Consider the following 27774-nt stretch of genomic DNA (forward strand, 5'->3'; position numbering starts at 1 on the left):
CATTTAACTATAGAAAATTTCTTTGTCAAATGAGACTTTAAATTTAATTTAAATATTTTATGAATCTCATATTTTAGCAACAAAATAATTCGGCCCCTAAAATCTATAATATAACTTTTTTTAATTTTAGCGACAAAAGAATTCTGTTGCATTTCATCTCTAAAAGATTTAAATTTACTTCCATTTAGCGACGAAATTATTCCGTGTTAAATAATTTAAAATTAATTTTTAATTTTATTTTTTTAGCGATGAAATTAATAAAGAAATAAAAAAATTATAAATTATATTTTAAAATTAAAAATTAAAATAAAAAAATATAAAATATAAAAAATTTAATAAAGATTTCAAATTAAAAATTATATTTTAAAATTAAAATCACAAATTTTTTTTAGTGACAAGTGTATTTGTGGCTAAATTTTAAAAATATCAAAAAATATTTAGCAACGGGTCTTTTCATCGCTAAATTAAAAAAAATATTAAAAAGAATTAGCGACGAAATAAACTATTGCTAATTCGTCGCAAAAATTTAGCAACGACTGTTTCGTCGCTGACCTGTCGCTAATTAGTGATGAAAAAATTTCGTCTTTAAAAAGTATTTTTCTTGTATTGATTAAAAATTTTAGTCAATAGTGATAGAAAAGTGATATATTAACGATGATTTATTTAGCCTATCATTAATATTTATCTTATAATGAAATAATTTATATTTAGTCATTAATAATATTACATTAACCACTAAAATTAATGTTGTCGTTAGTCTTTTGTTCTTAATGCCTCTTTTTTTTTGTAGTGGTACTAGTTTATAAATTAATAATTTAAACATATATATTCCTTTATAAAATATTCTTAGTTTTAATCTTTTTATAACAATGTTCAATAAATAAAATTGTTGCATTAAAATATATTATAACAATATCCCCAAAAAATAGAAAAATCATTTCCCATAAAATGTGTAATTATTTTAAGATTTTCATTTCATTTGTTAGATTTTTTAGCCCAATTCTAATTTGTGTAATCATTAGTTTAAGTTCAATTTAAATATGCATTTTCAATTTCTGTTAACAATTTCATGTATTTTTTGTGAGTTGGTTGCCTATTTTTTAATTTAATAAAAATTTTATTTAATTATACAATTTGTTAAAACGATTATAGATAAATTAACTACAAATCTAATTAATTCATCAATTATAGATACAATTATTAAAATTTATAATCGTATAGTTACTGTTACGAGTATAAAATAACAATTATAATTTTATAGACCATAACCAAACCGGTTCATGTACATCTCTAATGGACTCCTCTTACACATGATTTGCATATGTATTGTGTGTGCTGTATGGCTAGCACTTTAAATATAAGATTAACAAAACAAGTACTGACCACATGTTTTTAAAAATGACATATACTTTTTTTTGTGTAAAGATCTGAAAAAGAAAAGAAAAAAAGAATAAAATAAAATAAAATAAAAATAAATAAAATATAAAGAAAAAAGAAATGAAGGCTTTTGGGGTTGGGCATGCCGGGTTAGGTTTTGGCCTAGGATGGCGGGGCCCGATTGGGTTTTAGGATGGCCCAATGTGTTGGGCATGACTGACCCAGTTGTGGCAGCCCTTGGGCTGGCCCACTCAGCTTATTCTCCCTTGTCGCTTGTCCGTGGACCTAGGATGACTTGGTTAGGTTGGTCCTACTCATGATATCGAGGTTAATCTAATTTGAGTTCTCTTTGGGTCTCCTAGAATTGGCGATATGATTGGCGAGTCATTTTGTTGATCGGAGTCCTAAGGACGAACTCCTATTAGATGACTCGAGGCCGAGCAAGACTGACCCCGAGTGCGTTCTAGGCTAGCCTATGATGATGACGTGGGTTTATTTCGAATCCTGATTTCTGATGGATTCCTTTTATTTTGAGGTTAGAATATTGCAATTTATTCCTTTTAAACTATTTATTAAATTATTAATTAATTAATAAATTTTTAAGAAAATTTATCAATTTAGTTATAAAACATATATATGATGACGTGCATAGCATGCAAGGTGAAGCATGATGACGTAGTCGATGGCTTAGCTCGACGAATTTCATGACGCCAGATTTGAATATTGCGCGGGCCAAGGTATAAAATAATCAATTCAGGGTGTTAGGTAATGGTTAGGGTTTTCGGTAATTTCATTTCGTCGTTACTCTTGTTACCTAAATGTGACCACCCCATTCTATTTATTGTAGGCTCAGATTCTCAGGATTTTGTTCGATCTTCTCTCCAGACTCGGACTTGAGTCATTGTTTCCCAGGCGAGTAGATAGGATATGTTATGTTTACCTTATATTATGCACGTATATACTGTTTCATTCATAAATATTATAAACTTGTACTGATTTTTATATGCATAACTTGTACATGATTTTTATATGCGGATCATAGAAAAATACTCTTAAAATGTTTCTAACTTGCATGAAATATTTTCATCCTACTGGGAGAGGCATAAGTTGAAAGATACCCTAACTGATTTCTTGTCTTGAGAATATGAAATGTTGAATGATATGGTGTATTTTAGGCACCACATGAATTGATAAATGATTATGATTTATACATAAATTAGGGTATCATTTGCATTATTATTATAGGACTATCTAGTAAATTCCTTGGTGACTCACAGTAGGAAAAGATCATGGTACTATGAGGCTTGGCATGCCAAGGCCATGAGAGACACGGATAGTATGTTTCAGCACTGCTATCACGTGGGCCTTTATGATGATATTGTGTGATGATGATGTATGTGCTGATATATATACTTGTGTGCATGTGTATATAGGCGTTAGGCCAGTTTCTACTAATGTGTCCTCAGAATCAGTGCATGCATTTCATACAAAAGTATAGGAGACTTAGGTGGTTAGGGAACAACTTATGGGGGTTGTCTTTAGGCACCTATTTTTCCTACACTATGTTTTTCTTTGAAACCTCAAACTATTTAAACTTATGGTTCATATTTCCGCTGTTTATACCGTTATTATGTTATTGTACTCATGATGATCATTCTAGCATTTTTATTGTATACTCTCCTAATGGGCATGACATACCTTATACTCGCGAGTCCACAAGACTCACCTCGTTTTATTAAAAATATTTTCAGGAAATTCTCCTTTTGATTATTGGTCCAGGGATTACTGGTATGATATCAGACCTCTTTTTGATTCCGGATGTAATATATGATGCTCTGTGGAGACATACACGTGTTGTAGAGTCTGATGTTTTGTCTTTTATTTTTGTTGATACATAATTGTGCCAAGGGCCCGAGGTACGAGAACATATATGTATTTATGATAACAGTGTGATAGATATTTTGTATAGCTACTGTGTATGGAATATTGAGATATTATGTTAGAAGGTGAATTGGTATTTTATTCATGTTCTGTATCTTGTCAGTAGTATTGTCTTATTCAAATCGAACTAGAGAAGAGGCTTATTAGTCTATTGTGGGGCCGTTAGGCCAAGGGATTACTGCCGGTCATGACATATCAGATTTCGAGTCGTGACATTTTGTTAATAAACCAAATGAGATAACTATTTTGTTTATGTACATGCCTAGGGATTACTGCCGGTCATGACATATCAGATTTTGAGTCGTGACATTTTGTTAATAAACCAAATGAGATAACTATTTTGTTTATGTACATAAAATATTTTTTACGTCATCTCTGCCATCTCTCTTTTTTTCCTCTCCTTCTTCTTCTATTTGTTTTTCCCTCTACTCTCTCATCAACGATCAACAATAGGGGAAGAAACCTCATTGTGGACCAATGGTAATGGGTCTCTCTCGCTTTTAAGGTTCTTAAATGATATTGATCAGTACTTGTAATTTTTTATTTTATAAGTTTTTTTTGTATTTCAAAAGAGAAAGAAGTGAGGAGAAAAAGAAGGCGCATAGAGAAAGAAAAAGAGAGAAATTCTAGGAAAAAATAGGAAATCTTGGCATTATTTGGTGTTTAAAGTGGCCAAGTACATGGATAAAATTATTAGAAGTATCGTATGTGAAAATTATACATTTTTCACAGTTAGATTTAATTATTTTAAATCATAATCTTATTATTTCATGTAAAGCGTTTTACTTCGCAGCGAGAGCGTGGGAAAGGTGAAAATCAGCCGAATAAAGACAAGTTCCTAACCCTCTCTTCGTGTGCTTTAATTCTTTTACAAATCCTTGTCATTTTTCATATTTTATTTCCTCCATTGCCATTATTCAGGTCCACGCATTAGTGGTGTAACCATGCGTGGCAACCAATTTATGAGTGGTGCAATATTTTTTGCTAACTGACATGAGGCTTTATATGTAATATCCTGAAATTTGAAAATAAATAATAATTATTCAAATCGGTGTTTGAGAACATTATTGTATATTTGAGAATTTAAGAGCAAGTATTTATTTATGTGGTTTTGAGGAAAATAAGCAACTAAAGGTAATTAATTAAATTATTTGGAAATGGTTAATAATTAATAATTATTGTATTTGTGGTGATTATTGAATATTTGTGGGTTAAAAGGAAATATTAATTTATTTGGGTATTTGGAGATTTAAGAAAAATGTTTATTTATGTAATTTTGAGAAAATAGGAAATTTAGATATTTAATTAAATTATTTGGGAGTATTTATAAAAATGGTAAATAAATTAATTTGGTAGAATTTTTGAAAAATTCGAGGTATAAATGTAATAAGAGGAATTGGGGTTTGGGAGTGTGTGTGTGTGATTAATGGAAACTATGGATGCTGAAATGTAAAATCCGAAAGTGGCTGAGAGTCACTTTATATTTAATGTAATGCATTATATGTATGAAGGTGATGGCTAGTCTCGCGGTTGCGGGTTCGAGGCCTAGGGCTTGCATGCATTGAAGGGAAATTTTGACTTAATTTTAGCCAAAACCTTGCCCAAAACAACGTCGTTTTGGGCAAGGCGGTGGCACCAGCTAGGCTGCCACGCGGCAACCACTGGTGGTCCCATTTCCCATGCTTTTTAAGCCATGATTTGGAGCAGAAATTGGGGGAAATTGGGCAAGAAACAGAAAAGAAAATTGGAAGGAGAAGAAACGCGCTCAATGAACTCAAATGGAGGAAATTTTGAGGAAAAATTCAAGATTTAATAAAGTTTAATCGCAGTTTAATTAGTCAGGTAAGTAGAGAATTATGTATTAAACATTTTGTACGGTTGGAATTTCGTTTTGAGTCCAATTTTATTAATTTTGGGAGTTTATATTAATTTGTAGCGTGTATTATTTTGATGGCGTTCAAGCGTAAAAAATGTTGTAATCAGCTTAAACGAGGCAAGCTCCCTCTACCCTTACGATCTCTTTTCATTTTAAGAACCCTTCGCCTTCTCTTAATTCGTTTTGGTGTCGCGTATTAATTATAAATTGAGGATGTTATTAACGTGATTTAATTTAAATTAAATATGAAACTTATTGGAATTTTATTTGTGGTGCGCCTACGTGGGATTTTAGACGGCTAAAGTATTTATATTACATGGTAGATTTATTTAATTAAAGTTATGATTTTATTAATTGCTAAAAAACGCTTTACTTTGCAACAGGAGCACAAAAAAGGCAGGAATCAGTCGATTTCGAGCAAGCTTCTAACCCTCTCCTCCTATTCTTTATTTCCCATGAAAGTCTTCGTGATTTTTCATACTTTAATCCCTCCCTCACCATGACTCGGTTCCACGCATTAATAACGATAATTCACGTGGCAATCATTTCATAACTTGTTTGTTAATAATGAGTCTATTGGTGATTAAATAGGTTAAGTAAATGATGTTTTGGTGTCGTTCATTCTATCCGTCACGGAGCTTTGTATCGCTCCACTTTCCTTGGGAATGATGCCGAACCCGTTGAGGCTAGGTTCTTAGAAAATGGCCATGGTCAAGATTATGAGGTTATGTTAATTAATAATTTATTATGAATGTGGAGATGGTTTCCCGTGTATGAGAAGAGATGAGAACGTGAATGTCATAATGGAGTCTATGTTGTCATGGATTAAGTGTGCGAAATGATAAGCTTGAGTGACTAAGTTTGATGTTGTTAGTAAGTGTGTTTAAGGGTATGGGGTACAAAGCTACTGACTGTCGATCGTGGGTCGTGATAGTTGATGACTGGATGTATGGGCACCAGTCATCGGCGATTACGATAAGCGCTAGACGGGCTAGAAGAGCTGATACTGTCAGATTCCCGCCTTGGCTTGCGCATATCATGATGTGTGTGTTGCATAGGACTTAGGTTGCATTCACTATTGGGACATACTTTGTGTGTGATGGGATGTGTGAGCAATTGCATGACCTGGTTGGTCCAACAACCGATTTGGGTTCTTTAGGTGAGCCGGTGCATTTAGAGCATATCGCATGTGTGAATTCCTATGTGGGCGTAGCATGGCCTGATGCTTGGTTTATGAGGGACTTGTCATCACGTTTATGCTGCAAAAGCCGTTGCATTTCCTAATTGTTGCATTACATTGTGAGAATGTGCGGTTTTAAGTAATGAGTATGGGTGGCAGCGTGGCCCACTGTAAGACCTTGGGAGTGAGATCCATGGCAGTGTGGCCCACGGTAATACCTTAGAAATTAGCTTGTGGGAAGCCCGAGGGAAGACAGGAAAAGCCAAACGTTGAATGTCAGGAAAAGCCAACCATGGTTAGGAAAAGGCGGGTCCTATTGAATGATGAAATGGTAGCCTATTTTAGGCTGCAACAGGTTTGCATGCGGAACTTGGGTGCCAATGTGTGGCTTATGTGGGCCCCTAGTTCCTTTATGTGTAGTTAACTTTGTGTTGCGCATTTAGAAGTAAAGCACGTATGGATCATAATATGGTGTGGTTGTGTTGGCATTAATTGCATGGGGTGTCATGAGAAGAGTTTTGTTTATACCTTACAGCCTTTCTTTCATGAGCTTGCTGAGTCTTGTGACTCACGTTTGCTTTCCATCATTCTAGATAAGAGAGTCCTAAGTTTGCAGGTGCGTTCAGCAAAGTTGGGTCCAAATCCTCGTGTCACGATAGCAGGTGTAGAGTTCTCCCGAAATTAGATCCTAGTGTCGTGTGTCTGGATTAGAGTAATGCTTTTATGTTTTTGAGTCAAGTGTATCTTATGTAAGCCCAAGTAGGCTCAAATGATGAATGGTTTTGTAAAAATGATTATGAGATGTGCTATGATAAAAAGATTGAGATTTTAGTAAGAGTATAGTTGTGTTATTGTTTGGTATCATTTAAGTAATGACCCTCTCACGGATCTTCTATGCTAGCGGGGGCTCCGAGAGATGAGCCGTTACATTATATCACCCCAACTCCTTGGGAATGATGCCACACCTAGTGGGGTTAGGTTCTAGATGGGTGTGTGTGTCTGTTGTGGGTCTTGGGTTTTTATGTGCGAAGTTATTATTTATTTAATTACAATTGATGTTGACAGTGTGTGTCGAGGTTGGGAACTGCATTAATGAGGGGACCTATCTTGTGAATGCTTGAGCACGAGCATCTTAGGGTGTCTAGGGTGTGTCTTGCACGAGTATTGCATTGAGTGTGTTTTATTATGTGGGCGAAGCATGGCCTGATACCTGATTTTTATGGGGGCTTTATATTACGTTTATACTTACTATGCCTTTGCATTCTTATTTGTGCATTGCATGATTCTATTGTGCGTGGCTATTATTAATACTATTATTACTATTATTCCGGGTGGGAGTATCACGCCGGTCCGAGTGCAAAGAGTACTGGCCTAGGAGAGCTTCGGGGCTGGGTGGCGGGAGTAGCGACCTGGGGAAGCTTCGGCTCGATTTCTTTTAGACTAGCTCAAGAAGGTCTCGAGGGAAGACCTAATTAAATATGGGGATCTGCGTACATGATTTATGGGTGGAGGTACCGCGCCGAGAAGGCTTGGGATCCTATGCTGGAGCACAAAGTATTGGAAGCTTGGAATTTAGTATGGGGAGCACAGAGTATTTATTGCTTGCCAGTTCATGGTAGTAGCAAGTTTGTTGGGGGTTTGAGTGCCGGTGTCTTCTATGTGGGCCTCAAGGACCCATATGTGCATGTTTATTTATGCGGTTAATCTTTGTCTAGTGTCTCATGCTATGAATGTGTACGTCTTGGGCACAGGATGTGTGGGTTGTATTAGGTTATTCTCTTGAAACCTTAGCATTCACTTGTTGAGTTTTATGACTCACATTTGCTTTCCATCATTCCAAGTAAGAGAATCGTCTGAGTGGCAGGTACGTCTAATAAGGTTGGGTCCAAACCGCTGAGCCAAGGTAGTATGTGCAGAGTTCTCCCAAAATTAGGGTCCTGGGTGTCGCTTTGGTCTTGTTAAGTTAATGTATCTTGTTTTTGGAAATTGAGGCATGCTATGGGGCCTCGAGTTAAGAATGTGATCTGAATGGTCATGTAAGAGTGGTTAAGATATGTCATGATTAGAAGGTTATAGTTTCTAATGTATTGAGTTTGGTGTGTGTTTATAACTTACATAATTGTTTTATATCATTCAAATAATTACCATTTCAACGATCATCTATGCTAGCAGGAGCTCTAAGAGGCGGGTCGTTATAGAAATTCAAATCTTATATTAAAATTTACAAAAGAAGAAACTATCATTTGTTGTGTGTTTTTTAGAAATATATTTATATATTTGTATTTCCTTTTAAAAATATCTTATATTTATATATATTAGTTTATATTTATGTAATGAGAAAATTTAACTTTCGTAATTAGAAAATGTATTTTGTATGTATATATATATATTAGTTTATATTTATAATTTTCTAATTAAAATATATTTGAAATTAGAACTATTTTTTTATAATTAAAACTATTTTATAATTAAAAATATATTTTATGTAAGAAAAAAAAAAGATAAAAGAGAGAAGGAATGAAGAGAATTTGAAAATTAAGATAAAATCATTAATTTATTTGATTTTTTAATATAAGAATGCGGGAGGTTCATGTGATTTTTAAAAATCAAATAATATAACTGTAACGACCCTAAAGTGGGTCTAGGTGTTTTAATACTTGACGTCAGTGTTTCGCAATTTAAAATATTGGACTAAATATTTTTATTAATGCTTAATGTTAATTTCCTTGGTGGCACAGAAATAATTTAGATTACATAATTTTATTTTATGGTGCATGGAATCAGAAATTTAAGTGAAAGGGTCTCAATTAAATAGTTAATGAGATGTCTAACCCAAGTAGAAAATTAAGCCTGGTGGGCTTAGAATATATGTATATGAGATATATGTGATTTGGGCTTAGACCCATGGTGAGAAATTATTTGGAAATAATGGGCTTGATGGTGAAATAAGAAAATGGGGAAAAGAAAATAAATTAAGTAGCATTTATCACTCAAGCCCCTGTATATTTTTTGTTTGTAATATAAAAAGAGGGTCATTTCAGTAAATTCTAGAGCTGGCGTGTAGACCTGTGCGCGCTCCTTTTTCCCAGCAACCTCTGTGCACAAATATCCTATTTCAGTGCAAGTTGTATCCCTTCTTTTTGAATGCACTGTTCCATTGATTCTTTAGTCCATCTCCGTGCTCTTCTTCTTCTTCACCCTCTCCATCCTATTCCATCACTTCTGTTTGCTGCTACTGTTTGCTTCATGTGCGCGGATGGAACTTCTCTCTAATTGCATTCTCAACAGGCAAGTTCTCTTACCCATTTTTATTTCAATGTAAGTTCTTCTACACTTCCACGTTATCTTTCAGTGCGAGCTCCCTCTTAGATATATTCTATAATACAATGCAAGCTTCCTTGATTTGTAAACTGTTGCTTATTGTGTCACCTCGCTGTTAGTGTTTTTTTCACTGTGTCTATTTGTGTATAAAGTTCCTAGTTGCTGTGAAGTCCATTTGATGTCTCAAGCGGGGTTTGATTCACCCTAATATCTGTTCAGTGAATGGCTTTTCTTCTTACCTACAATTGGGTTTTGTTTAGCTCGTTGCTCCCTGTTCAGGCATTTATATATGTACATGTTGCATCACTTTTGGAAGCTCTCACCCATAGTTGAATGGAAAATGTTAAGTCACCATTAAATGATTTCATTAAGGTATTTGGAGCAAACAGCAAAAGCCTCAACTGAAAATATATATATATTGTTCGCCTATATATGAGACCCACTTGTAAATACATATATACAACATGCATAATGAGTTGATACCCCTCAGACATTCGTAAAGCTTATTAGAACATGCCCTGCCTAGCTAATCCACCATATACTTATGCTTAACAGCCGTTCGAATGCCCCTGCTCTATTCTGCAAACTCAGTTATATATTTATATTCACGTTCAGCTTCATTGATGTTCTAGCGAGCTCATTCCGGTTCTTTCCGCAAGCTCGTTCCAGCTCTTTGCTGCGAGCTCACACCTATATGCTCCCTGACCATAAGTTGATTCACGAGCTCGTTCCCGCGAGCTCTTGCCGCGCGCCTGGCCTGAAGCTCGTCCAGTGAGCTCTTGCTCAACCCCTTGACTGCGAGCTCATTCACCTCATGACCTCGAGCTCGTTCGCTTGTCCTTCCCGCGAGCTCTCTTGAGCTCTCTCCAAAAGTTGCGACCTCAAGACCTCGAGCTGTTCCCGAGCTCGTCCCATATGCCTTTGAATGGGAGCTATCAGCTCTCACCCTATTTATTTACCTTTCCTTAACTTAAGTAAATGTTTGCATTTTCTTTAATTTATATTTTACTTTCATTTACTTTAATACATAAATGTAAATAAGAAAGTACCCCCATTTGGATTCAATAAAAATATCAAAGAAATCAAAATCCTTAAAAATAAAAAGTTAGAATTTTGGTTTTGGTACAAATCCACGAATTTGAAATTTTACCACCATCGAAATACATAGTTTCCGTTTCTTGAAAAATTCATTAAAAATCATTTTTACAACAATGAATGCTAGTCATCAAATTACCGGGAATTAGTTTTTCAAAATGAAGACATTCTCAAAATATGTTCTATTTGGTCCATTGCCTTAGAAAAATTTTAGATTTATGTGTGGTCAGCAATTTCATGTGGTGTGGTCATTTGATTGCATGTGGACTAATCATGAATTTGAGCTATGAGCACGAATGCAAGTAAATGCATACTATCACTAGTTAAATAAAATCACAACGATCATATGGTGGGAAAAGTAGTTATTAAATTTATAATACTCCTCAACTGGTGAATCGATATTTAATATTAAATGGCATCTCTCAAAGAAGTATTCTTGTGTTGTAAATTACATCAAGCAATTATGTGTCATAAATTACATCTTGAATGTGGTCAACGTCATGAAGTAAAATATGTTGAATTTATCTGATGATGAAAAAATACCCAGTATGGGTAAGTAATGTTGAAAGTATGAATATCGCGAGAATAAGAATTTAAATACACGTGGTTGGGAAATGCATACATGATGCATACATGTACATGTTACAGATACATATGTTTTGCGCTCCTATTATTTTACGCGGAGGGAGAAAGGGTACCCTAGAGCACCTGGCACAGGACGAGGTGGCCATAGCCTGGCAGGTTGGCTCCATATTTATTATGAGATTTTGTCTATGTGATACACTTTGGCAAGTGTTGATTTATGGCTTGCGATCTTATGAGATTTGATTCTGATATTAAATTTGTAATACCCCATGTTCATATGAGGCCACCACGTAATTTCCATAAGTTTGGAATATCGAAAGATCAGTTTAACGATAAATTAAGTTGCCGAACCAATTGCAGGGAATGCCTCAAAGTGAAATTGTCTAAAGAAAATTACATGGTCTCGACGAGCATTTCAAGATAGAATTTATGGTATCGAAAGAAATCAGATCGAGAATAGTTTTCGGTACAGCTAAAATATAGTTGCCACTTAAGTTGAAAAACCGAATCGTTATAGGAGACTCCTGAAAAATCAACGGAATCCTAGGGGGGCTCCAGTTTTGCGTAATGAGTAACCTTTCAATGGTTTCGGAATGAAACGACAGCCCGGTGAGGTCATTGGGGCGAAATTATCATTATCGAGTAACTTTAAAGTTATTAATTGGGAATTTTCGGTATTATAATGCAAATTAATTTGAAATTTAAGGGCCTAGTTGCAATTAAGGAATTGCATAGATGTAATAGGGATAAAATTTGGTTTAATATGTAAATTTATTTAAATTAAAGTATAATATATAATTATATATATGTATTTTATATGTATGCGTGGCTGTGTGCGCGTGGTGGCCGAGCCAACTTGGTGGCCAAGTTGCGGAGAAATGGCAGCAAAGATAAGAAAGAGATTGTGTTTTAATGACCGAAATTTAGGCTGCAAAATGGAAGATTGTGGCAGCGTGAATTGAGGAAAGAATTTGTCAGAGGTATGGAGTGAGTAATGAAGCAATTAATATGATGTATAAATGGAGTAGCGGCCAAGGTAATGGAGGCTATAAATTGGCAGCCATCTTGGCCGATTGAGAAGCAGCGAGGGAGGGAGATCAGATTGGGAGTTGTGGTCAAGAGCATCAAAGTGAGAGAGAGAGTTGGAAGGAAGATGGGTCGCGGTCATGGCAGCCGCGGCAGTAAGCTGGGCGACGCGAGCTCCAGCTGCTGTGCAGCACAGGGGTGAACGGGCAACTCGCGGAGAAGCTTCCAGCAAGGAGCAGCGGCGACCTTCGAGCTCGGAGGCGGTTGAAGCTGGCGCGACCATGGCAGCCATGGCCGCAACCAACTGAAACAGGGCCGCTATCAACCGCGGCCAACGGCGGCAGCAGGCAGCTCCAGCGGTTTGCGGATGCGGGGTCAAGGCAACCTTGTGCGGTGGCGCGCGGTGGTGGCGGAGCAGCTAGAGGGGTCGATCATGGCCGGCCGGAGGCGGCTAAGGCAGCAACCGAGTTGCTGTTGCAAAGGCAGATGAGCGAGGGCCGCGAGCAGCAAGTCGCAGCGGATCGGGGTAGTCGGAGGTGGTTGTTGGGGCGACCGGTGGCGAGCAACCACGGCAGTAGGCAACGACAAGACCGGCTGCTCGTGGGCGGAGGCAGCTGGTATGCGCTGTGCGCGCATGGCAGCATGCTACGCGTAGGAAGGAGAAGGAGAAGGGAAGAAGGAGAAGAAGAAGAAAAAAAAAAAAAGAAGAAGAAGAAGAAGAGAAGGAAAAAGAAAAAGAGAAGAAAAAGAAGAAAGAAGGAAAAGAAGGAAGAAGAAGAAGAAGAAGAAGTTGCAGGCGCAGGAGGCGGGAAGAGAAGGAAGAAGAAGAAGGGAGGAGAAAAGAAAAGAAAAAAAAGAAAAAAGAAAAAGAAGAAAAGAAAAAGAAAGAAAAGAAAATAGGAAATGATGAGGGAAAATCCTAGAAAATTCCTGAAAATAGGAAATTTTGTTTCGGTAATATCCTGGAGATTTTGGAGAGAAAAACGGCTTGGGCACGCATTTCGGGAATATGGCATGCATATCGAGGAAATCGGAGATGCTGAGTTAAGGTAAGTAAAATCTTCTAGAAAATTTCAGAAATTCAAGAATATTATTTTATGAATTTTCGTGGTGAAATATTTGAGAAAATATTTTAGAGATATTTAATTTGGATTTATTGAGGAAAAAATAGAAAGAAATAGAGAGAAAATTATAGAAAATGCCAGAAATTATGAAAAAATAGGTTTTAATGTTTATTTAAATAATTATGGTGATTAGGATATTTTGAGGCTAAATTTAAAGAGACTAGTGCAAATTTTGAGGTTAGCACGCAAATCGAGGCGGTGTGCGTAAATCGAGGCGATGCACGAATTTCAAGGTAGCCCTATAAGCTTGAAAAGGTAAGTGGTACTCCCTAATTAAAGTTAGTTTTATGAAAAATGCTTGGTTTATGTTCCTTGAAAATATTTTCATCATATTGACATACCCTGATATGTATCCATCACTTAGACTGCATACATGATATGATTATGAAATGCATGAATACACGTTGATATCATCGATCACACGCATATGAGGCCGTAGGGAGTACGAACTGGCACCGCTGCCTTACCAAGGGTGCACCCATACACCCCGGCTTTGAAAGAGGTGGCCGCTAAAATGGTAGGTAGCATGAGGGGTGCAGTTGACACCTACGATGAAAGACATTGCATACACTCATGAAATAGCATTATGTACCCTTACTTAGATGGTTCATCATCTAACTTGGGTTCGCTCTTGGGACATTCAACGTTCCAGTCGGGACTTGCAGAGATGATTCCGAGATTGCTGATATGTGGTGACGTGAGACGTCAAGAAGCGAGTAAATGTACCATGTTATGTCGTAACATGAGTAGTTTAAGAATTATGTACATTGTATTTATTATCAGACACTTATGAATTAACTTTGTAATGAATGTCATGTCGAGTTATTATTACCATGAGCAGGTTCAATTCAGCTTCCGCTTTGTATTTATTTTCTAGTGTAGATATCTCGCACTAGATAAGGTCTTAGGGAATTTCGGGATAATGTAAAAATAAAAAAAAAAATAGACCAAATTTCCTAAGGCATAACACGCCCTGAAGAAGTGGGCTGTTACAAAATTTTTATGCACATTTGCATAATAGTACATGGTGGCATGATACATTTAACTTGAAATTGATCAAGTCTTAAATTGTGATACTTGTATACATCAGTCAAGTTCTGGAGTACTCTATTTGATGTCACCTTATTCTTGGTTCATGATCATTGTTTATTATCCTAGAACTTGCTGAGCCTTGTGGCTCACTTGATCTTCTTTGCCATTCCAGGTAAAGGGAAAGCTATTGTTGGGGGCGAGTCCAGTGGGACTAAGGCCTAAGGATAATGGTGTACGGGGATGCGTCCTAACTTGAAGATCCTGTTAACATTTTGGTGAGACTTGAGATGAAATGAGTCTTATTTTGTTAATTAACATTAGAGTCTCTTATCTATTTTGTATGGCCGTTGAGCCCGACTCTTGAGCTATTGGAAGTGTAATTGAACTTAAACATAGTTTCCGCTGCTAATGAATGAAATGAGTTGTTTGTTTAATTGTGGTTGTTCTATATCATCTCTGTGATGACCTCCTTTCGAATATCCTATGTTAGTGGGAATATTCGAGAGTGGACCCTTACAATAACCTCCAAGTTTACTAATTACTTTTAGTTTGACACTATATTTTGAATTTTTAAATAAAAAATTATACTTCTAAAGTTCCATAAAACCAAATAGAATTTGTAAAATTTATTCATATAAATAAAGCCATTTATAAGTGTTATTTTTTTCACATTTTTCGTTATTGGAAGGAATTAAATCAATAGAATATTTAAAATTTTATTTTTCTAAATAAATTCATTTATTAGGGGGTCATTTATTTATTTTTTATTTTTTGATATTGAAAGGAAATTGTAAGGTAAATTCAATATAATTTGTAAAATTTTATTAAAATAAATAAATTTATTCAATATGTGTCTGTGATTTTTTATTTTTGTTCTAAAGTGAGAGGTTTAAACAAATTGAATAGAAATTGTAAAACTTATTAATATAAATAAATTCATTTAATAGATATATATAGATGTGTAATTAATGTGTTATAAATATTCTATGGCCCAGCTTTATACATATATATTCTATGAGTCCGCGCAATATGCAGGTTTAAATACAAATAAATTATTTTTTAGATAAAATGTCAAATAATTTTTTGTATTTTGACAATAAAATTAAATTAACCATTACACTTTGAGTCAAATAAACCACTATACTATAGCAATTGGGGGCTAAATTGGCCACTATATTTTCAAAAGACATAAACTATAAGTGTACTAAGGTTTTTCAAATCTAAATTTATAACTGTAGAGTAATTTTTTAATAGAATTAAAAATTTATTAAATAATGTTAAAAAAATTATTATAACTGTTAATTTAACTCTAAATTTAAAAGTACAATATTTTTTAAAATAAAATTGGTAAATTAATCATAAGGCTAGACATATAATAACTTATTTGGTCTTTCTAACACTACAGTCGCCTAATTGGCTTGAAGCCAAAGTCCAATAGCTTTGCCTTTATTTTTTTTTTATAATTTTTTGTAATTTTAAAATATAACATAAATATATTATTATCAATAAATTTATTTTTTGAAATTATAGTCAATTTTTTTTAAAATCATAATAGGTATTGAATGTAATCTTTTATATTTATGGCAATCTGTTAAAGAAAAATCATTATTCGGTTCGAATGTTTACAAAATAATAGTAAATTTTTTTATTTAATTATATTTTTTTGTTAATTTTTATTTTTAAATAAAATATTAAAAATATTTAAAAATAAAAATAAATTTAACAAAAACTCCACTTCAAACATGATCAGAGAAATAGCTCTCGCCCGCATGGACAGTCCAATTGGTTAAGAAGGGGACACAAAATGCTTTCTGTGGTGAATCTTGGACCAAGATCGAGGATCGAGTCTCACAAGCGACAGTGTGGGGTACCTTTCTCCAAAGTGAGGGGGCTCCTTGTGCGTGGTGAGACCGAATCTAACCACTACATTCAGTTGGTTTACCATAATTAATCTCCCCCACGTCCTATCAAGCCGGATGTGGGGTATCCGAAATGATCGATTTCACCTTACCGTCCTATCAAGTCGGATGTGGGGTATCCGAAATGACCGATTTCACCTTACCTTTTGGACTAAGAGAAACAGCCGTCGGTAGTTACGTGGAAATCTTACGAGGAGGATTGAATAAACAGAGGTTAATTTAGGGTACGATGACGTATGCACATGGCATTTTCATCTCAGCTCAGGCTCAGGCTCTTTAATAATTGACGCCAATCTATGTACAAATAGTAGTAATAATAACAACTGACACCAATCCCACTGGTCCCACACCCATCGCATCCCATTTCTTATCAATCTTCCATTTTATGATTTTAAATAATTTTCTAATGTATACAATAATTAATAAGTTGTTGTATCTTGTTAGCAACATTATGGAAAATTCTATTTAGAGCTCCCAAAATTTGCTCCCTGCGATCACTTTTGCCAAAATTCATTAATAATTTTTAAAATTTCTACCTTATCCTCCATAGCCACACACAATCACAGTCATCTTACTTACCTCTTACTCCCCACGATCACAATCACAATCACCTTTCTTCCATCAGTCCATTTTCAACCACTCATATTTGTAGTCACCTTCGTACTCGCATCACAATCAACGATCACCATCGCACCCAAACACACACATACATATATATATATATATACCCTCACGCGATCACCTGCAATCGACCCATCGTCACCGATTAGTAGTAATAAGGGTTTGAGGAACCTTTGATCACCGCTTGTCAAGGGCTCGAGGAACCCCCTGACCTTCCTCTATCGGGGGCCCTTGAAGCCCCCGACCTGCTGCAGTCTAGGATTCTCCAATTTTTCTTAAATTTTTATTTTTATAAAAGATTAATACTTAATTTTAAATATTAATTAAGTATTCTAAATATCAATACTTAAATTTTTTAAAAAAATTATTGATTACAACATTTGAAATTTTTTAAATAAAAAAACACTAACGGTGTAAGTTTTAATTTTTTTTAAATATGTATAATTTAAGAATTTGACATTTAGAATTGTATTTTTTTAAATCATGAATGATTTAATTCCAAAAGAAATAGAAACATCTTTCTTTGATGATAATCAAATGCGATTTTTACTAAAAAATTTTATTCAAATAATGATATGAAAGTAGGAAGTTTAATTCGAAATTTAATATTTTTATTTTTAGGTATTGAACTTTTTATATTTAAATTTTTTTGAATTGGTTAATTTATCTTATTGAGTTATTTAAAGATGCAGATATTAAAAAAGAATTCATTTTTTGTATTATTTTTTTTATTTTTTATGTTATTAATTTTATTTTTTATTTTATTACAATAATTTTTTTAATTAAAATAATATAAAAAAATATGTTCTTGACCATGCGTGATCGAGAACTTTTGGGCGATTAGAGAACCCAAGAGTTCCCAACCCATAAGGGTCGAGGAACACAAGGGTTCCCAATCATTCGTGGTTGGGAACCTAGAGGTTCTTCGACTATGTAAGGTCGGGGAATCCAAGATTCTCCAAACTCGAATTGGGGTTCCTTTTGTTGATGGTCGCGATCATGGCGGCTGACAATGGCTACTATGGCCGCAACCATGTGTGTTTGTATGCATGTGTATATATATACATATATATATAAGTGTGTTTGTGTGTGTATATTCGGGGGTTTAAGGGTTGTCTTGTCGCGACTGTTCATCGACGAAAACAGTGAATGTACGAGAGAGAGAGAGATGGGGAAATGAGTGTGTGTGTGAGAGAGAGATGGGTATGATAAGAGAGATGAAGCAGATGAGTAGCTAGGACTGTAGTTGTAGCTAGGGGAGCAAGAGGGAAGGAAGATAGTTGTGGCTACAAGTTAATGTGAAAAGCAAATTTGGGGTTGCAAATAGAATTTTTCTAACATTATCAGTCCCTTATTTAAATTTTTGTACTTTAATCTTTTGGGATTGTCCATGCTAGTTTTTACAACAATTTAGTTTTCATTGACTATACCTATAAGACATTTTGTAGCTAAATTCTTAGCGGGTTTACACGTGTATGATACATGATAGAATCGATGTGGTACACCACTCATTATATTATTTAGTGGAGCTAGTCTCTCTTGTGATTATTCCAAACCTCTATGTATCGCATGGTAAAATTTTGTTTGATTTATATAGATAAGACGATTTGTATGGACTCATGAGAATTAGCTAGATCAGATATTCAAATTTTATATTAAAAAAAATTACATACTTTATTGTTTAATATCCCATATTAATTAAAACAAAAAAAAAAAACTATGCACTTCATTATGTGAAACTGCCTAAGTTCAAGTGAAAATACAAATTAAGGTCAAAATATTTGATCAACTTATCCCCTACAAACCACCATATTACTCCTACTTTTAAATAGATAAACTATTCATGTTGGGCAGAATCTGTGCATGTAACCACCACAAATATTGATAATGGTACCTGTCATGTACAAATGTAGGGGTAGATAAAAGAACCCCATCAGTATTCCAATAAATAGATCTAACCTGTTTGTGACGGGGAGATAACCAACAAAACAATGTGTCACTAATAGTCTCATGCAAGTGCGTTCACACAAAAAATAATGATAACTAGGATCTTTATCATTGTATATCACAACTAAAGTCAGTAATATTAATTATGAGTAATAGTCTCACCAGCTACACACATAAAAGCCAACATGTACAGACACTACATGAGGAGGAGGTACCATTTGTTAAAGTATAATTATTTTTAGAATAATGTTATTTATTTTCAATAGATATGATTACCAATGCGTAGCATTTCATGTAAAAATATTTGTTTAAAAAAGATAAAAGAACGTTTAATAAATTTTATTTTTTATATTTTTTAAATAATTGTGTAATATCAACTAAATACTTTCTATTATATCACTAATGATTATCTCTACTAAAAATAAATAATATTATTCTTATTTTTATAACGTAAGCAATAATTTATTTATGAGGTATTTCAATTATTGTCAGATATCTTGAAAACTCGACTTTCTACCAAATATGCAGTCAACATATTGTTGAGCTTTGTCGTATTCAATTGTATACATCCATTTATAAACAATTACTCTATTTTAGTATTTTAAAACCTTTTCAATAAAATATTATTTATATATTTTTCTAATACACAACATTAATAAAAGAAAATTAATTTTGACTTGGACTTATAACTTTTATTATAATAATTTTTTTTTAAAAAATTCATTACTAAGACTAGTGTTTATTTAAAATTAAAAATAAAAACTAATTATTGAAAATTTGTTTAAATTCATTTTAGTTATAAGTTTTAAGTTGTTAACCCGGGCAGGCCACCCTCTAGTTTTTGTTTATTGCAACGTGGTTTAAACAAGTTCTTAGAATGGGCCCTCCCCTCCAACACTTCACATGCTGCCCACTAACATCTACATCTGGACTATTTAATGGGTGGGGCAGCCCTTGGATTGGACATCGTGCACCCAAATTACTAACTCAATTCAAAACCAATTCGTACACTCGCTACTATCTAATCAACTTTAAGTTTCTCACTATTTAACAATACTTGTGGTTAAAAATGAATGGATTTTCGTACAAAATTCATTTATTATCTGACTTAATTTCTACGGTTATAAAATACATTTTAAATTAATTAAGTATATATGAATAATTTGGTAGAATATAATTAACCAAGCCCCAATTATAAATCACCAAATTACAAATTGTATGCTTATTTGTCACATTTAATTTATGAATTATTATTGGTATTTAATAAAAAAATTGTTACTTAAGGTATATTTAATAAATTTTGTTTTCAAGACTAAATATTTCTATTGGTTTGGTAATAAATGCATTGTATTTTGACATATTTTACTAACCAATTAAAGTATTTAAATGCTGAAAACAAAGTGTCTTAAATGCATCTTAATGAACACCCATGAGTAATGCTAATCATTATTTTTGGTTCCAAAATAATTATATTGCTTTATACAATATTACAAAATATGATATATTCATCGTCAATTAATAAAATTATTTTGAAACTTAAGAATAATACAATTTGTCTAAAAATAAGATGTATTTATTTATCATCAATTTGTTGTAAGGACAATTGCTGGCATTAGGCTTAAAAAATTTATTCAATAACTAATCATAGATTAATAATTATTTATTTTAATAACATTATAATTAATAAGAATTTTTTAAAATAATTTTTGTTAATTAAGATATGAGATAGAAAAAGTAAGATATGAAAAGTATTCAATATAAAATATTTTTTATTATATTTATTAAATTTATTTGATAATATTTGAAAAAGAAGTCAGGAGACTTCCTATCTAAAATTATTTAGATAAATTTATCTTTCCCTCCTCCAAATAAATTTATCTTGAACTTTACAAATAAAAAAAAAAAATCATAACATCTCTTTCTTTCTTAAATAAAAAAATATTTTATATTTAATTCTAATTATTTTTATATTTTTATATTTCTTATATTAACTTCTTCTCTCAAATAAAGTCTAATAATTGACACTATTAACATTAAAATTTTAATTTAATGTGGATAATTTATAATTTATGATTATGATTTATTTAATATATAAAAACAATAACTCCAGTTTCTCATCATAAAAAATTAAGGGGCTCAAAAAATTGAAAACTATGTGTAAAATATTTTTTTTAAATTAGAGAATAGATAATAATTTTTTTATTTTTAAAAATTGTACCAAACTTTGATATCTTGAAGATGATTTATGAGGAAAATATGCATTTCTAATTTGAGTCTCACATTTAATTTTGTCAACAATAATTTTTTTTCTTTTATTTCTTTATTTTATTTCTTTTTTAGTGTTTCATTTGCACTTAGTCACTCACCACACCTTATTTTCCTTTTTCTCACCACCTTCTACCTCTATAACGACGAGCACAACTAGTCTCTTCTCTTATCGTCCTCATTCTTACGACTGTGATGATATCTTTTGTTATTGTGACACACAAACACCACAAGCACTCTCCTTTTCTCTTTTTACCATTCTTATCCCTTAATTGGTACCATGGCAAATGTCTATGCCGTATTGACACATGACAACTCCTCTTTTTATCATGTTGTCCTGACTAATTATCTCTCTCTTTATTATTGATCTTTATATCTGTTTTGGGCATAATTTTAAACATATTCTCTTATTTTTTAAAGTTTAAAATTAGTTTTATATTTAATAAAAATGAACACATTATCTAATTTTTTGATTTTTTTGTAAAAATAAAAAAAAAATTCCTGATATAATTGAGATTGAAATTATGGCATCTATATGGGATAGGTTTATCAAAAACACATGTAAGACTCAAAATTTCTCAATCACTAGTAGGACATGCCGAGTTGGGTTAAGTCAAAGCATTTGAGGAACCTATATCCATTAGAGATCAAAAGTGGAAGAGGTCAATCACATTTCACTTCCCAATGAAAACACAGTCCCCATGATGTCCCTTTAGAAATACTAAAAGATAATACATACAACTTATATATTTACATATATATCTTCACAAAGTTTAAATCTAATAATTGACTAAACCTTATTAATAAGGGTCTGGATGAAATTTAAATCTAATAAAAACTACCCATTTTGAAAAATAAATCCTCAGAAAAAATGTGTAAAAATTAACTAAACTTTAACAAGGGTCTGGATGAAAATTTTCAAAAAATATGATAGCCTGATACGTAATTTTCATAAAAAAAAAAAAGTAACACTTCACATATTTTTCTTTTGGTTAATTTTCTATTATTAATAATTATAAACACGAATTATGTCATTCTTCATAAAATTTTTGTAATAAAGATTATTTAGATATCATGTATGAAGTTTTAATCTCATTAAAAGGGTCGGTTAAATAATTTTATTCGTCAATTTTCATCTAAATTTTATTTTTAAAGATCTAACATTTTTTTTTTTTTTACTACAAGCTTTTATCTTTTTATTATGATTTGAATCCCATGTGATGAGGAAAGATGGGGAAGTCTACACGACACGAATTGTGAGGGTGCCTATTACTCATCATTGACGATTAAAACAGACTAAAAAGATAATAATAATTGTGGGTGTCAATGATAGATAACAAATATAAATATTGTGACGATTTTATTTATTATAAAATATGTATATAAAATTTGAGATATCCAAATTGTATTGACCTGACAGCCTCACTATATCTGAAAGAAAGATGAATCCAAAAGGCAAAGTACAGAGCAAGGCGCAATTATTCAAGCCATAGATTTCATCCCAAAGCAATATGAGAAAAAAAGGAAAAAAAATTCCCAAACCACACAAAAGCAAAGAGGAAAAAGCAAAGACCAAAAGCTCCCAATAAAAGCATCATTTTGTTTATCAGAACAAATCCCTGTAACCTCATTGAGATAGGGATAAAAACTAAACTAGAAAGAAAGAAATAAAAGAAGGAAAGACCCTTCTCTCTCTCTCTCTCTCTCGCTTCCTTGTTTTCTCCCTCGTCAGTCTTCCTGTGAGTTTCTCATCATCTTCTCTTCTTTTTCTTCTTCTCCTCAATGATTGGAAGAGAAAGATGAACACTATCAGGTGTTGCATCTCATGCATTCTTCCCTGCGGTGTACTGGACGTGATCCGAATCGTCCACACAAATGGCAAAGTGGAGGAGATAAGCGGCAGTGTCAAAGCAGCCGAGATCATGAAACTTCATCCAAAGCACGTCTTGAAGAAGCCGCCGTCACCGTCAGAGCAAGGGCTCTGCCCCAAGATCGTGATCCTACCGCCGGACGCCGAGCTTAAGCGCGGGAAGATATACTTCCTCATGCCGCTGCCGCCGTCGCCGGAGAAGAAGAAGAAAAGGAAGGAAGTGCAAAGCAAGGCCAGCAACAGAGCCAACGGCAACAGTAATGTCTCCGTGAAGAGCCTTGTGGTCTCCGATCGGTACTTGAACGAAATCCTGTCGGAGAAGCTTTCGACGCAGAGGGACCGGCGGCGTGGTCGCACCGGCGTGTGGCGGCCGCATTTGGAGAGCATATCTGAGACGCTGAGTGAAGTTTAATGGCGGGTTAAACTACAGGATTCTCTCTATCAACAGGATCGGTAATCAAGATTCACAAAAGTGGAATTTAAAAATTTGGAGTCACCAATGCTACGATTACGATTACCTTGGTAACCGCGAGGCTACAACCATGGTGGGTTCACAAATTTAAGTCACTACCTTTTGAACTCTTTTTTTTTTTCGGGTTCTTTCTTTCTTTCTTTCTTGTATATTGAGGTATAGAGGCAAAAGGAAATATAATAAACCGAGCTTATGCCATGTTTCCGAGCAGTTCTCGTAGGATAGATATTGGCGCCGGAGCACGGCCACTAATTGGTTGCAGAACAGTCGCCGGAAAACCAATTGGTTTGAGCTTCAATAATATTAGCTTATGTAATTTATTCATTATTGGAATACATACAATCGAAATATATAATACTTAACTCATATATAAGTATCATTTCATTTTTGAAGAAATAATCTCTATAATAATAATAATAATGTACCCAAAACAATGAATTTTTGAAAAATTTTAAATTCTTCGACATGAAAGAGAATTCATTATGATTTGTTGTTTGACACGAGAGAGAGAGAGAGAGAGAAGGAAAGGTGTTGGAGTGGGAGAGGATAGAGATGGAGAAAGATGCGACTGTAGTGTTGAGGGTTTCAGATCCAAAAATTATGACAAATGTTCTCCTGCTTTTCTTTTTTGATCAAGATTGAAGGTGATTGTGATGTGATCACAGAGACCACTTCAATCATCTTAAATTACGACATTACCCATCTTCTTAACAAGAATAGATTCATGATTAGCTACTATTACTGTGTTGAGTTGCTAATGACGTAGTGCTTACATCATGCGTTACTTCTGGGGTATAAATTAGGAATTAAGTTGTTTATTAATATGCTTTTTAGGGCGCTCGCTCAAGTTCTTTTGTTTTTTAATGTTAAAAAATATACTTACTTTATAAATCTTAATTATATTTTAATATGCCACCGACTCACTTGTATAATTGACATTCAACCAAATTAAATTTGGATTAGCTAGCTTGATTTTACTTAGTAATTAAATTATTTTGAACCCAATTATGATTATCTCGGATTTAATTATTTGTATAGGACGGGAATAAGAACACTCTTTTTTATAATTATAATTATGAATTTTAGCTATTTTCAGTTCAATTGTCATTTTGATACTCGCATTATTTCATATGATTTATGAATTTAAAATTAGCGTAATAATAAGGGTTAAAAAAAAATTATTTTTTACAAATTAAAATAATAAGATGCATTAAAATATGAATAATGTTAATTACTAGTAATTAGTCTGAAAAATTGAATTGAGTTGGGGATAATGTTGGCAAAAAAAAAATAAAAAATCTATTTTACCTTTGCATTAGCACGAGAATAAATAATTAAATAATTCCAGCTAAACTTTTGAGGTACTTAACGGTGCCAGAATCATATTACCGAACTTGACAGGTGACGTGAAATGAATTTTTTTATTATTATGCGCGCTTATGAACTTTGGGAATAATTGCTTTTACTCTTTATGATTTGGAACCCTTTGAAGTTAAATTTCCAATCATCCAAACTTTATGGTAACTCTATAAAGATGATTGAAGTAACTTTGAGGCTGATGAAATAATTGTCTTTATCCACTTTGCTTTTGTATTAATAATCATATAATAATAACAACAATAATGCAATTGGAGTTGGGGTAACACTTAAGTGGGCATCCCTTAAAGCATTTTGTTCTTTTAGAGATTAATTAATCATCAAATAACGCCAATAGCATCCTGTAAAACTGCATGAAACTAGGGCCACACCGTCACCCTTTTTTAATTAGCCAATTGAGGACCCCCACCATTGAGAATTGTGCAAGTCCAATTTATCGGATATAGGAAAATTGAAAATTACCAACAAATTTAACATAAAAATTTCTTATAAAAAATAATGGTTATAAAATAAAAATAATTAATCCTAAACTCTAAATGATAAACGAGTTAATCAATTTAAAATCTGATGTGTTATAATATTCAATAATATACACAGTATTAGCTTATAAATTATTAATTTAGATATATACTCCTTTATAAAATGCCGTTAAGTTGTACATTATTTACTACAATTAATATGTTTAAATAAAATTGTAACCTTAAAATTCATATATTATAACAATATCTAAAAAATATTAAAATTATTTCCACAAGATGTATAATATCTATCTATTATTTCAGTTGCTAGATTTTTTGAGACCAATTCTAATTTATTCGTGTAATTATTAGATTGCCAATTTTGTGTGTTGGTTGCCCATTATTTACTTTAATAAAAAAAATATGATTTTTATTGAAAATTTTATTTAATTATGCAATTTATTAAAAAAAATTGTTATGGATGAAAACTGCAAAACAATAATTATAATTATACTAAAAACTATAATAACCATGCTGATCTGTGCTCTACCCTACATACGTAAATAATTAGCTAATAATAACATGACTTATGTGTTATATTTTTTAATTGATTATAATGTTATCATCTCTAATATTTTAAAGGGTTAATTACTAAAAAAAATTCAAAATTTATCAAATTTTTAATTATATAGTGAACATTTAATTTTTTAATAGTAGGACCAAACTTTACTTTCAATTTATTTTAAATTTGTATTTTCGTTTAAAATTATTCATTAAAAATCCATTAATCTTGAATGCTATATATAGATTATATTTATGTATATATCCATATGTAGTGCTTTTCCTCTTGATTGGACGAATTAAGAAATTAAAATGATACTTTTTATTTGCACCCTGGAAAGGTGGGATTCTGTTAAAAGGGGGAAAAAAGTTGGAAGTGCAAACAGGCGGCAGGCGCCTCTTTCCCATTAGCATTGATTTCAAGAAGATGGTCGCTCGCTAGCTCGCATTCATAGTTTGAAAAAAATTGAAATTTATAACAAAATATTGATCATCAATAATTATGTTTGCTACCTTTTAATTATTTTGAATTCTCTAAACTTTGATTTTTTATTTTTTGCAGTTGGCCTATGCTGACATAAATTAAGTAAAAACTCACTTTGGATACATTAACTTGTATACCATTTTTTTTTTATAGTCAATTGAATAATACATAAGCTTACGGTTTCAGTTAATTAATTTAATGAATAAAAATAGTGTAAATATATTGTCATAATTACACCTTTTATTTTTGGTTTAGACAAACTGTCCTTTCATTACAAAGAGAAAACACTAGAAGCCATCACCATACACGAAATGCAACGCTTGGTTGGCGGAGGAAGACGTTGGAGGGGATGAGATTCTTCCCTCTCCAACCACCATGCCACACACACACACACACACACACACATACATATATATATATATATACATAGAGAGAGAGAGAGAGAGAGAGGTAGACTATTTTTATTATAAAATTAAATTTCTCACAACGCCCATCAAATCTCATCATCATCTCCTTTGCACCAATTAATGGAATGGAAAGTAACACAAGGCGGCTAACTAGTTAAGCCAAACACTAAAACCCACTATGGAATAGCTTAATTAGATTAATCAAAAAACACAAAAACCCTTTCGATGGCCCCTGGTAAGGAGAAGGAGGTGCAGGAAATAAGAGACCCAAACTCCTTACTCATACCTTCTTTTCGGCAAATAAGATCCATTACAAAAAAAATCAGAATTTTAACGATGAAAATTTTCGTCTCTAAAACATAAAAATACGTCGCTAAATCTTTTAACGATAGATTTAGTAACGGGGGTATACTCGTCGTTAAATGTGACGTCGCTAAATATTAGCGACGAAAGAAATTTTGCGATGAAATTAATGACGAGAGTCATGCCCGTCGCTGATCAACAACGGGTACGATTCCCGTCGCTTATCAGCGCCAGGCATGACTCCTATCGCTAATCAATGATGGGCTTGGCTTCTGTTGCTAATTTTAATAAAATAAATAAAAAAATATTTTTAAACGTAAATAAAAAATAAAATATTTTTTTAATTGTTAAAAAATTAACAAAATAAAAAAATTATTTTCTAAATAAATAAATTTAAAAGAAAAAATAAAAATAAAATTAGTAAACATAAACCAAAAATAAAATTATAAAAAAATTATATAAATAAAAATTTAAATATAAAAAAATTCATATTTAATTATTATTCAAATTTTTTTATTTTATATTTATTTATA

General features: G+C 32.8%; 1 protein-coding gene across 1 annotated transcript; it reads left to right on the top strand.

The window, feature by feature from the left end:
- Positions 1–22880: 22880 nt before the first annotated feature.
- Positions 22881–24007, top strand: LOC127795214 (uncharacterized). The gene has a single exon (XM_052326752.1). The coding sequence runs from the start codon at positions 23109–23111 to the stop codon at positions 23589–23591; it is 483 nt and encodes a 160-aa protein (XP_052182712.1). The 5' UTR covers positions 22881–23108; the 3' UTR covers positions 23592–24007.
- The last annotated feature ends 3767 nt before the right edge of the window (positions 24008–27774 follow it).

Source organism: Diospyros lotus, chromosome 2 (assembly GCF_014633365.1).
Source record: "Diospyros lotus cultivar Yz01 chromosome 2, ASM1463336v1, whole genome shotgun sequence".
Taxonomy (NCBI): Eukaryota; Viridiplantae; Streptophyta; class Magnoliopsida; order Ericales; family Ebenaceae; genus Diospyros; species Diospyros lotus.